Source organism: Leptopilina boulardi, unplaced genomic scaffold, assembly GCF_019393585.1.
Source record: "Leptopilina boulardi isolate dan_hultmark-lab unplaced genomic scaffold, ZJU_Lbou_2.1 LbouV2_316, whole genome shotgun sequence".
In the NCBI taxonomy this organism is placed as follows: Eukaryota; Metazoa; Arthropoda; class Insecta; order Hymenoptera; family Figitidae; genus Leptopilina; species Leptopilina boulardi.
Genome location: NW_026137881.1, coordinates 369997 through 383777, shown reverse-complemented (window position 1 = coordinate 383777; position 13781 = coordinate 369997). Strand labels below are relative to the sequence as shown.

At 29.8% G+C, this 13781-nt stretch overlaps 1 protein-coding gene across 1 annotated transcript; it reads right to left on the bottom strand.

Annotated features, from left to right (window-relative positions):
- Positions 1-8340: 8340 nt before the first annotated feature.
- Positions 8341-13408, bottom strand: LOC127283936 (cilia- and flagella-associated protein 43). Its single transcript, XM_051309080.1, has 4 exons — positions 12108-13408; positions 10596-12013; positions 9824-10530; positions 8341-9747 (listed from the first exon to the last, which is right to left on the bottom strand). The coding sequence occupies exons 1-4, from the start codon at positions 13406-13408 to the stop codon at positions 8341-8343; spliced, it is 4833 nt and encodes a 1610-aa protein (XP_051165037.1).
- Between the last annotated feature and the right edge of the window lie 373 nt (positions 13409-13781).

Sequence of the window (13781 nt, the reverse complement as noted above, 5' to 3'; positions counted from 1 at the left end):
CTTATATAAAAAATGTGAAGTTATCAATATCAGGGGTTTCATACAAAGAAATGTTCTATTTTTTTGTATTAATTTTTACACGTAAATACAAAGTTCGATATTCTTGCTCAACATATTTCTTTCTATATATATTTATATATGCAAGCCATATATTACAGTATATACCACATACAAATATATATATTCCCATGAATAAACAACTTTTTTTTGTATGGATAAATCACAAAAAGGAAAAACAATTGAAACATTTGGTTTCGTCGAATCGAGAGTATTTCTTTGGTATATAGATGTATATATATATATATATATATATATATATATATATATATATATATATATATAACAACAGACACAAGACGAAAATATAAATTGCGAGTAAATAACAGCAATTTTTTTAAAGTCAGCAAAATATACACATACTGCATTTGAAAATGATCAGTTGTGTGCACTCGCAATTTTCTCTACCTCCGTTTATTTTATTGCAGCCAAGGAAAAAAAGAAGAGGCGACGAGCGAAAGACTCGAAATAATGAGAAGGAAAGAAAGAAAACGGACCTCTGGACATCCCCCAGAGGTCCGCGTGTGGATCGCGACGATTTAGACTCCTTGGCTCTTGGTATATATATATATATATATACTTGGTTGTACGCTCATTGCTCGCTCGGTCGCGCGCGGTAATGTTTTTTTATTTGTTACTTTTTTTTTCTTCTTCTTCGTCTTCTTCTTCTTTTGCGAAAATGAGAGTTTACTGCCTTCCACAAGGTAGGACTTTGGAACGCTTCTTTGTCTCTTTATGATCTGAAAGTGGGCAGCGAGGTTGCTTCGAGCATAGCCCAAGTGCACTCAGCTCACCGTTCAAGCTGAAGAGAAGAGTCTCTTCTTGAAGCTATGGTATGACGACGCCACGACGAAGAAGTACGGTCAGATAATAACGAGTTTCGTTGTCGTGGGGTCCCTTTCGAGAATGGGGCGAGCGCATGTATAGGCGCGCAAGCCGTAAAAGCTCTCTCTAAAACCTTTTTTCTGATTTTCTTTTTCTTATTTTGCCACTGCTAGAATGTACGGCACGGTGTCAAAAATTTTTATGCACAAACAAGCCTATATGGCCTCACCTGCTACGATATATTTGCCATCAAAATAACTTCTCTCATATGCAACATATGTACCGCTGTTGCGGTATGTATATACCCGTGTGGAAATCTTCCCAAAGTCGCACAATGTGAGACTGAGCGCCAATCAGGGCCCAACTTGGCTTCCCAAAGTTTGAAGAATGAAGAAATAAAAGAATTAAATTAATTAAATTATTATTTTTAAATAATATACTGAATAAATATACAAAAAAGCGCAACTGTGAAAAGCTGAAAAAAATTTTTGTTTTTCATTGTACTTGAGCAAAGTTTGGGTCAACCCAACCCACGGTGCGCCAGAAGGAGGTTTAAATAAAACTGAATTGGCATTTAAAAATTCTTTTTGATTATGATTCTTAGATGAATAACAAACATTTCTCAATAGTTTTTAAAATCAGTTTACGTGCCCGATTTAAATAAAATTGAGTTTTAAATATTTAAAAATAGTGTTTTATGCGAGGAACCAAAATTTGTTTAATGTATACTTATATACGTTTAGATAATAGATGTTTCAGATTTGAGTTCATATAAATTTATTAACAATGAAGTTATTTTCTTGTTTCGTTTTTATATTTATGCATTAAGTGTGTCGAACGGTATCTGAAATTCTTTGGCACGAAGAGAGCTTTAATTATCGCTCTAAACGTAAAATAGTATTGATTTTAAAATACTTTTTTCTCGAAACGCGAACACTTTTAATAAAATCAGCCAAAATCCACATCGTATAAATTTCCTAAATCCAAAAGACTGTACGAATCTATAGAAAAACATGGTTGCAAAACAAAAAGTAGAAAAGTAATCTAATAACAGCTGCGACTTTGTGCGCCCTGCATGCTGCTGCCATCTGACGGCGGCAGGAGGTAATGTAGCTGTCATTATATTACTTTTCGTTTTGCAATCGTGTTTTTGTATGGATTCGCATAATCTTTTGGATTTAGAAAATTTATAAAAGATAAGGATCTCTAGCTGCTTTTGTAAAAAGTGTCTGTCTTTCGAGAAGAAAGTATTTTAAAATCAATGTTTATTATTTTCACGTTTAGTGCCGTTTTTATAGAGCGATAATTAAAGGTCTCTTCATGCCAAAAAATTTCAGAGATCATTTGACTCTCTTAAATAAATTTTGTCACTCTTAAAATCCTTCTTTTAACATTATAATTTAATTTTTCAAAATTTGGACACAAACACTTAATTAACAATTATAAATAAAAATGGAATAACTCAATCTGGCCCCAGCTGGGATTTCTCAACCTTGGGAAATCTTTGGGATCAGCGTTACGCGCCCAGTTTGGGCGTTGTCTGGGTTGCCCACTTTGGACATTAGGAAAACCAGTCTGGCCAAGATTGGGACCCAGTCGACTTTTCCACACGGGTAATAGGAGAATCATTCAAATTCTACGTGAGAGAACTGAGGGGTTGGTTGTAAAAAATTTTTGAAAAATATTGAATAAATTATGAAAATCCTAATTCGCTGTTCATTTTATCCTAATACTAGCACCTCTGACGGCCTTCGGCCATGTAGAAATTGCCTGACTTTGCCCTATTTGAAGGTAATGCATATTGGTAAGGGCCTCATCAGTTTTCCCTGTTGAAGTAGAATGTGAAGAAATTAAATTTTTTTTAAAAAGTTTTTTTTTATAAAGTGTTATTAACAATCAAATAAAATAGTTTTACAAGAATTTTATAGATATTTTTTTATTTTAGGGTTTTCACCAGAATTCACGACCAAAATTCTAAATAGGGTATTCCATATATGGCCCTGTCAAGGGCATTTTCAGTTTTCCTGGTTTAAAAAAAATTCAAACTAATTAAGTTTTTAAAAGTTAACATTTAGTAAAAATGTTATTGCGTAAATTTGTTAAATGATTTCGATTTTAAATAATAATTTATTTCTTATTAACTAAATTTTCTTATGCTCACTCTAAATCTGAATCAGTGAAAATCTCACTGACTTCCATTCAGTGGACGAATTTTTTTTAATGAATCAGTAAAATTTCACTGACAATTATAGTGGTTTTAACTGATTCTCAGTGAAATTCCACTGATTCATCAAAGAAAACTCGTCCACTGAATTGAAATCAGTGAAATTTTCACTGATTCAAATTTAGAGTGATAAGTTTCAAAAAGATCTATTAAAATTTTTTTTCAACACACTTTTTGCCCAAACAGTGGAAATCTCATGGATAGCCAAGGGATTAAAAAAAAGCAATTTTTTATAAACAAATTAATTTTTTTTAATTTGAATTTTTTTTTGTTTCAATATTGCGTCAAACGTCGCAGTTATTATAAAATATATACTTTGACAATTTGGCAATATAACCAAAAAAAAATTACAGTTTTAAAATGCAATCTCTTAGTAGAATTTTCCGATTTGTTCCCTACAAAAATAGTAATAAAAGTAATATTATCAATTTAATAAAATAAAAATTAATTTAAATTACTTAATTAATATAAAAAATTTCATTTATACGATTTCTATATCTACATATTATATATGATTTGCAATTTAAGAAAAAATATTTTTATAATTTAGAATATATAATTATAAATTTCATGATGTACTATAATAATTACATATTTATGAATAATAATAATTATTATAGTAAAAATTATTTTAAAAAATTTCCCATATAATTGCACACTGTCATTTACATTTTTCTTTCCACAGTAAGGTGGAGTACAACTCACAATAAGTCAGTGGAAGATGAGTCAAACATAGTTTGCAACAAGCAGGACATAAATTTGAAATACAGGCCTGAAAACGGTACTTTACATATATTATCCATGGCTTTTAAAAAAATATTTTCAAAAAAAATTAAAATTAAAATAATTCATATTCATTATTACACACGCGTGTGTATATAATATATATATATAGAATATTTTTCTCATTTGTGATTTTTGTGTAAAAAAGATTATTATCAACAAGTGGAAGGCGAAATGGCAGTGGAAAAAATTGACAAGGATGCTACTGATTTTCACACTGTTCCACCCAATAAGAGGAGAATTAGATTTTGGAAATGCGATTATGAAGAATGCTCCTATAAAGATTAATAATTTTTAATAATTTTTTAATTTTTCATTGAATGCAATGTTTAAAATTTTTTAAAATTAAACCACCAAACTTTAATGGTTAAATAACGAAAATGAAATTATTTAAAGAATTACTTTAAATTTAAAATATGAATATTAATAAAATGGTAAATTTAAATAAAAAAGGCAGTAAAGTTAAGAAATAAATTTTTTTTTCTATTATTGTAAAGAACTGTTAGCGAAAATAACAATAAACATGGAGGCGAATAACAGACGTTGCAGTAGTCAAGAAGGCAGCGCCAGTGTAAGCTAGTGGCCACTGAATGAACTAGAAAAGAACACAGTTTACTATTTTCTGCTTTCTTTTTATAATTTTTGCGCGAAATACTAATAAAAAAGCAATGTTTCTTCCTTTCATCACCTATCATTTCTAAATAATTGTACCTCTGGAAATATTTTTTCATTTTAGAGAAAATTTAAGAATTCTGAAAAATCTTTTTTTCCCTACACATTAGGTAGGGTAAATGTCCCAATTACTGTGATGTACAACCCAAGACCGACTTTAATGATAAAATAATAAAAGTGTAAATAAAATAATGATTTAATTCTTTTTGTTAAATCACTATTAGTGTCTATTTTAAAATAAAAACGATACTTTAAACTTGAAGAAATAACAAATATATTATTAAAAATATTAACTTTTTTAAAAATGGCATATGCTGGTATTACTGCAAGTTTGCATGAATTACTGCGAATGGTGCGGACCAATTACTGTAACGCTAAAAGTGTTGATTTAGAGGTTAGGTTGACTGGATAGACCACAGTAATAGCAGAATGCGAAAAATATACGCATTCTCTAATATTACTGTGATAGGTTCAATTGTAACTTGAATAAATAATTTGATAATAGTCGAAATATGCATCATTAGTGGATATAATATCAAATATCATTTGTAATAAGTTTTAAAGTCATTTTGAAACAGTTTTATGTTCTCAATTACTAAATTTTACTAATTTTATAAAAATCGCAGTAATTGGCGCATCAGCAGTAATTCATACACTTATCCTAAATAATTTCAATAAGTTTTTCCAGTGGATATTAGTAAAAAAAAACAAAATTTTATTATGAAATAAAGTATATATATATATATATATTTATCAAAAGTACCGCATGAACTTAATTTAAAATGACACATATATTAAATTTTTCAAGTATCACTATACCTATAATATATATATATAAATAAGTGAGCAGGGCAGCTATCTGAATCAAGGAGTACAACTCTTTTCGATATGAAGGTCGCTTCGGGCACAGACAAGGCAAGTCGAGAGAGGTTCTACATTTTATGGGGTACTTGTCCACGGTGTTAAGTTCGCAGTAACGCGTTATTTTTCCCCGGGGGGGAGCCGCATTACCAGATTGGCTCGCACGGTTAACATTCACCAGTCTTTTACATTCATGAAGCTTTTATACGGTTGATTTGACTATACGCGCTTCGTATTCACGGCTCTCGATTTGATTTGCATTGATTGGAGTGCCGTGCCAGTGCTGCGGGTTTTCCGATATATCCGCACAGCTATACTTGCCCATAGGAAATATATATATATATATATATATTCACTGGGAAACACAAACTGAAAACTGCAAATCCAGGCCACTCGTTTAACTAAACCCACTTGCTGTCTACCATACGAAAATTCTTTTTCAAACTTTTAAATTATTTATGACATTCGTCCTATATGACTATACAAAGAAAAATTCATATATTTATTTAGACGAATTTTTAAGACGCTGAATTTTTATTTGTCCTAAATTACAAATGACCGAACAAAAAATGAATACAGAAAGATTTCGACACAATTTTCAAAAATTAACTTAATTATAGAAATTATCAAGAAAAATTGTGATTAGTTAATTTTAAAAATTGCGCCGAAATCTTTCTGTCGATTTTTTCTGTTCGGTCATTTGTATAATTTCGGATAAATAAAAATTCGGTGTCTTAACAATTCTATTAATTAAAAATTCGGGTCAGTCGGGGTAAATCCGAACGCTAATTATTTCAGCTTAATTAAAATTTTAAAAAAAAATAAGTTAGACATGAGAATTTTTATCTCAGATCCTCTTCAAGAGATTCTAAGTATTATCCCATTTTTCGTTTGTTAATTAGCAGCAGCATAAACAAAGATAACGAGTATTGCAAAAAAAGATTGAAAATCAAAGATGACACTCTTTCAGTATTTTGTCTCGTATTTGAAGAAAAAGAAGCTAAAAATTCATTTTATTATTTATAATTGTTTGTTATGAATACTAGAACAGAAACTATTTTTTATTTTTGCCTTCTGTAAAATTTTATTAATAATATCAGACCGTTCGTATTTACCCCGGAAAATTGGAAAACCGGGGTAAATCCGAACGGTATTTTTAATAATTTTTTCTTATATCAAAAATTGTTTTTATTTGATTACACTATTATTTTAACATTATAAAAGTACATAGAAAAAAGTTTTTCTTTCTATATGTATACTATTTAGTAATTAATAAGCAGAAACTTAATCTCTGTTCTCTCGAAGGAGTGTTCCACTTTTTTTGCCAAATGGTTTATAGAAAAAAGTTTTTCAGGATCTTAATAAAATTTGGTATTCTAGGGTTTTTGGGGTCGCTGATTACCAATTTGAAGTCAGTTTTTCAAAATTCAAAATGGCGGATCCAATATGGCAGCCGAGAATTAAAAAATTCATTGGATTCGCTCAAAAATTGTTACTCGGGGGGTTTCAGGGTCGCTGATTACGAATTTGGTGTTAGCAAATTTGATCATTTTTAAAAACAAGTTTTAGGAAAGTCCGCCATATTGAATTCGCCATTTTGAATTTAAAAAATTTGACTTTTATTTTTGTATTTACATTCAATCACTCCAAAATACTTTCTGTACCAAGTTTTGCAAAAATCCTTTATGATTTGATAAAGTCATTGAAGGTTTTAATTGTGTAATGCATTTTAATTTTTAACCTGTTTGATTTTTGTATTTATATATGATGCATTATTACATAATAGGTTTATTATCGTATTTTTTTTTTTGAGTTTTTATATAAGTTTAACAATTGCAATACTTTAAATTTATTTTCCCTAAGATTTTTCTGAAATACAGTGCGGCGTTCGTATACCGGAAGTATTGTCTTTTAAAAGAAAAAACTTATGTTATTGTTGAAACTTACTAAAATAAAAGCGTTCGGATTTACCCCGGCTGACCCTAAATTTTCAAATATTGAAAAGCACTATAAAGATAAAAATTAAATAAATTTGCCTATGGTGGTAGGCTGCTTGTATCAAATATATATATCCTGAAAAAATAAATTTTTTTCCAATATAATAAACTTTAAGCTTATAACGTTTTCAATTGAAAAATTGATAAAAAAAAAAAATTATATATCACATTTAAATTGATGTATACGCATATAAACTACCTGCCAAGGTTGAAAAAAAAAAAAATTTTTTTTAAAGCCTTTTTCAAAATCCTCTTTCATGTTTCCGGTCGGTGACTACATTGTCCGCTTGTTGACAGGGAACTAGTGGTAATAAATGAATCGAAAGACGACAACGACTGCCCTCTATAAAGAGTGTCACTTAGCCAGTGAATGAAAAAGACGCGACAAAGAAGAATTCAACAACCAAAATATTTATAGCGTGAACGCTTATCACGATATGATCATTAATAAAAATCATATCATCGTTAATAACATTATTTATAATATATTTCTTACCTTCAATCTCATGATGGAATGTGTCTTTAAGGTCACTCGATCAACGGATCAAGGCTTTTAGATTAAGATGATGAAGAAGAAGAGGAAAAAGTGAAAAAAAATATATATATATCTGTGTGGTACCCTAAGATCTAATCGTCCTAGGATGATGTTCCACTTTTTTTTTTATAAAGTAGCTGGAACACCTGGAACTTCTCAGATTAAATTGATATGTAGCATAACACTTTTACGCCTCTCATCATTTGCATCATTCAACACTCATATTTTATTCTTCATACTTTGAAAAAAATTTCAATTTTCTTTTTTTTATCAATTTTGATGGTTGAAAAAAATTTATTGTAATAGAAAAAGAAAATTATTTTTCAAAATATAAGTTTAATAATTTTCAAAATTCTAAAATGATATGAAAAACTAACACATCTATATCACACTTTATCAACATTTTCATTATTATCAAATGCTTTACAAATAAGTTCAGGAAATTGTTTCATTCTCAACGACTCTTGTTCCTTTTGAAGTGACAAATATTCAACATAACCATCTTGTAATTTTTGAATGAGATTTGATCTTTTCATAAATATCGTCATCTTTTTGTCCAACACTTCTCGATGCTTAGCTTCACCGATAAGATCTCGTTTCATCTCCATCTCACATCTAACCACATTCATTTTCATAATCATACTATCGAGCGTTTCATTCTTCATTTGCACCTGTTCTATTCGTTTCTCAACATCCTTCAATTTTATAATCCAATCGTTTAAAACTTTTTCCGAAGCTCGTCTCGTGACTTCCAATTGTCTCTCTAAATTTTGTGGTGTCTTATCATCGGGAAAACCCCTTGCCTTACGCTTGAGAAACAATTGAATTTGTTTGGTAACTTGAATTCGTTCAATTGAATGTAATTCTTCTTTTAAATCGTCAATTTTCATTTTTAAACATTTATGCTCCCATTCTTTAAGTGAAATACCCCTTTTAAAATTCAATGTTCGTTTAATTGCATTCAACTTTTGTGTTCCAATTTCTAAAATTTTTTCATTCACCATCAAAATCTCTGATCTTGGAATTAAAACACTATTCATTGTATCTTGACTCGTTAATTGTGATTTAATTTCAACTTGTCCCATTTTTAAAACCAATTGTATTTCAATATTACTTTCATAATCAATTCGTTCTTGCTTTGAGGCATTTAATTTTTTCTTGAGATTTTCAATTTGAAGTCGACAATTTGTTGCTTTTTTATTAAAATCCAATAGTATATTATTTGCCCTGCTGATTTTTAATTCTTGTGCTTTAATATTCATCTCAATGACAATCTTAAGTCTCCGTAGATGAACAAAAGTTTCCCAATGATTATCAGTTATTGAAGATGGTAAACTTCCTGGTTTAGTATCCAAATGATTGAGACCCTTCAGATAATCCATACACTCAGGGGATAATTGTACTAGTTTTGTCAGCATGACAATGGCATTTCCAAGATCGACAAAATCATTAGGACTGAAATATTTCCAAATTATACGAGGTCTTCGTTTATAGTGATTTTTCAGTTTTTCCAAGACACCTTTCTTAAGTCCTGGAAATTCGGATTTAAATTTTTTCTCCATTGTTTTCTCACGAAGATGAAAATTATCTTCAACAATCTGTAGATCATGAATTTCATTTTGAATTAAATGAATATCATTATTTAATTCAGTCAATAATTTTTGTTCAATCTCAATTTCATCCCTAATTTCATCTTCTTTTTTTGTAAAATCAAGTCGATGTAAATGTCGTAAACAATAGCGAACGTTTTTTAAATTTTGTTGTTTTATTGCTGATTCGACTTTCATTCTTAGCTATAAGGGGGGAAAAAAATAATAATAATAATAATAATAATAATAGTAATAAAATTAAAAATTTTAGAAAATTCACCTGAAATGCTTCTTCCAAACGAGAATTAAATTTATCAATTCCTTCCCAAAGTATTTCGTTAATTTTAACAAAATCCATTTCTAAAATTCTTCGATATTTATCACGTTCTTGAATTAAAATTTCGACATCTTTTTCGTATTGTTTAATGGTGAGAATATCTTCTTTTGTATACTGATCAGAAGGTTTTAGCAAACAGGCTGGTTTTGGAATATCTTTTTTGATAATATCTTCCCAACGAACTTCCAAAACACCATCCATCATTTTCATCAGTGCCTTCTCACGAAAATCATCAGCCAACAAAAGAAGTCTAATATGTTCCGCTTCGGCTAATTTTTGATCTAAAATTTCCTGTTCCGATGGTGAAATATAGGGTTTTACTGATACCTCAGAATCGTAAACAGTGATAATATTTTCAGGATTTTCTTTCAATTCCCATTTTGGATATTTTGGCATTACGGGTACAGTTTGACTAAACATTAATCTCAATTCACTGTCAATATATTCAATTTTCTCTATTCTCTCACGAATCAATGACATCTCGCGTTCCTTCATTTCAAACATTTCTTCAAATTGACTATTCCAAAAATCACGTAATTTTGTCGCATCAATTTCTTGAAATATACTCTCTAAATAATATTGCGAATAACTGTAGCAGGCAAATTGAGAAATTTGATTACATGGCTCCACGTAACGATGAGTTGTTAATCCTTAAAACAAAAATGAATTAATAATTCACCATATTTATACAAAAAAATATATTTAATTTTTATACCTTCACTATCCAATTGATTTTCCAATTCTCTGTTTTTTTGACTTTTAGCCTCTTCATCATGAGCTTCTAAAAGAGCATCCATTCGTTCTTTTTCATCTTCTATTGGTAGTCTTCCAACTTTTTCCAATTCTAAATTGAGCTCCATTTTAGTATACAAACGCCAAGGGGCAAATGAATCTTTTTTTCTCAATTGATTAATTATATCATTATTAAAAACAGCCCATCTTTGTTGTTCCTTGTGATATGGCTTAAACGAGTCATTAGTGTAATTCTCCACTTCCGTTGTACCAAAAATGGAAAATATCGATTTTGACAAATTCACCTGTGAATCCCAATATTTAGCCTTTAGCCAATCGGACAATTCATCCATTTTTTTACAATTGTACTCCAATTCCAAACGAGTGTCCTCTCTCTCATCCTTAGCGGTTTTTGTCTTTTGTTCACGTAATACTTTATCCAAATCAAAAGCCGATATCGGTAATTTTTCAATATCCAAATATTTCTCATTTTCATCTATTAATTTCACGATTTTAGTTTTGATATTTTCAAACTCTGATAAAATTGCCGCTCTATTGTTTGCACACGTAAGTTCTTCTTCTTGGATTATCTTTTTTTGAATCCACTCCCGCCATGTTAGATTTTGACGCTCTTCCAATGGTGCAAATTCCTGAAGAGGTCGTGAAAGCATATCAAATATCACCGAATCCAAGGAACGATAATCTGTAAAATTTTTCGAATTCTCATAATTATTGTAAAATACTTCATGAAATTGTTCCTTATCTTTTGAATCCTTTGCGGAATATTTCAACGCTACAAGTGAACCATCAGCTCCTAGGGCTATTAATAAATCACCAGAAGGTTTCATCATTGATTTTGTAACACCATAATCTTTTCTATGATGAGTCATTAGAATTATTTTTGCAGTTTCTATCATTTTATCTCGTACAATAACAAGTCCATCGGCTCCACTAGTTGTGATCCAATTTCGATCAGAAAACACAGAGCTTTGTTTCATCTGATGACAAGAATTCATTACACTGTCGATACTTAAATCTTGCCAATTTTTGAGATTCAAAACATGAAGCTGCTTTGTTAGATAAGGTGTACCAATCAGTAGAAACGGATTTTCAGGAACGTACTCCAAATTACAAAAATAATCCCTAAAGTTTATGACTTTAAAACTGTTTCTAAATTTGGTTTCATTTTGGAAAATTTCGTAGACAAATAATTGATTACTAGCAGGTATATCTTCTGTTTGTTGTAGAAGATAAACTCTCAACGAATTTGTTGTTTCGAATGCAAACAAATCGGAAATTAAGTTTTTTACTGACAATTCTCCAATTATTGAATAGGTTTCTTTTTTAGACAATTTGATACAATATAAAACTCCAGTTTCTTTATTTCCCACTAATAAAAATCTGTAAAGAACAGATTTTCAAATTCTGAGGAATTTAAAAAAATCTGAATATTAATATTAATAACATCGGAAATATTTATTACAAATATAAATACCTGCCAGATTGGGAAAATTTCAATAAATCCAATTTCTCCTTTTGCAAATGAAAACGAGCAAATATCCTCGGTTTCAATGGATCAAGTACACTTATCAAAATTACTTCTCCATTTTCAGATGTCACCACTACCATTGGATAATCCGGATGTGATGTAACACAAGTAATATTCTCCAAATCTAAATCGAATCTACTTATTTCCATACCACCATCAGAATCAATAATAGCAATTGATACAAAATTATCAACAATCACCAAATGATGTCCCCAGGGATATATGAAATCAACATATTTTACAAATCCTCCGTAAAAAATTCTTGTTTCAATTAAAGGTGTATTTTCACCATCGATAAAAGATAATTCCATCAAGTGTCCTTCCAAAGTATGAAAAAATAATCTATCATTTCTAAATGGCAACGAAGTTAGAACACAAGGTTTTGTTGTTGTTTTAACATACCACTTTTTCTGCCAAACAGAATCATTAATTTTCTTATAATAACGAATTTGACAAAATGTTGTTTTAAGAACAATACCATTGGCAAACCAACAAATAGCCGGTGGTTCAATTGTTGGACAAACACCACAATGTTGCGACAGGACAATTCGTTCAATAACACTGCCATCTCGATTTGACAAATAAATATGTCCATCTCTATCGGTGATGGCAAGTAAATCATCAGAATTTGGACACCAATTCACGTCACTCACTAATGCCTCATTGGGTAAAACAATTTTATAATCTTTTAAAATTATCATCTTTCCCACAACAGCAACGTCCCATATACACAATTTTCCCAAATTTTGACCCATTTGAGCAATAAGAATTGTCTGTTGATAATTTTTACGTAATACCTGACACTCGTCATCTTGTATCGTGGTACTAATTGATTTTAATTGCTCCCCCGTTCTCCAGGACCAAATAGTGAGAGTAAAATTTGGATAAGTATCCAATGATATTAGAAAATCTTCTGTAAATATTGTCGCCAAATAACCTATTCTATTTGCTTCATTGCATTCCGTTATTTTAGTCATCGATGGATATGAATAGACAAGTATTCGAGGATTGATAATTTTTTCTGCATATGCAAAAATACTTAATGTTGGATGACTTGATATACAACAAGCACCTTCGCCATTTGACGATTTTGAACACCATCGTAGAAATTGTTGATTTTTTTTAATATTGTAAAATATAATATATAAACCAGAACACCATGCCATTGTGTATTTTCCAATCCATGTAACGTCTGTGGCTTTACCACCTCGGTGCCAATTTGGTTTCCAATTTTCTTTTGTTGTCATTCTTTAAACGAATATTTGTTTACGTTTTGATGGAAGTTTAACCTCCCTTTGACAGTCGATTATCGATTGTTAAATTTTGCAAATTGTTGAAATTGAATTTAACACTGGATGCGACTTTAAAATTTTTAAAATAGAAAATTTCAAAAATTAACATTTAAAATCTCTATTATTGTCTCATATTACGAAAATATTTAAATTTAATAATTGGTTTCTTTGGCGTCAGTCAACTTCATATTGACAATTAATTAAATTTTATTATTTTCATAATATTTAAAATAGTGTATTTATAGATTTCCAGATTTTCTAACAATGTCGTTAAAATTTTCAAATCTTTAAATATATACCGATTCAATCAGTAATAAATCAAAAAAAC

Excerpts from the sequence above, each read along its gene's own strand:
- LOC127283936 (XM_051309080.1), bottom strand. The coding sequence starts at position 13,408 with ATGACAACAAAAGAAAATTGGAAACCAAATTGGCACCGAGGTGGTAAA. Across the intron at positions 10,531-10,595 it reads AAATCAATTGGATAGTGAAG|GATTAACAACTCATCGTTAC; the intron begins GTATAAAAATTA and ends TTTTGTTTTAAG. Across the intron at positions 9,748-9,823 it reads GTTTGGAAGAAGCATTTCAG|CTAAGAATGAAAGTCGAATC; the intron begins GTGAATTTTCTA and ends CCCCCCTTATAG.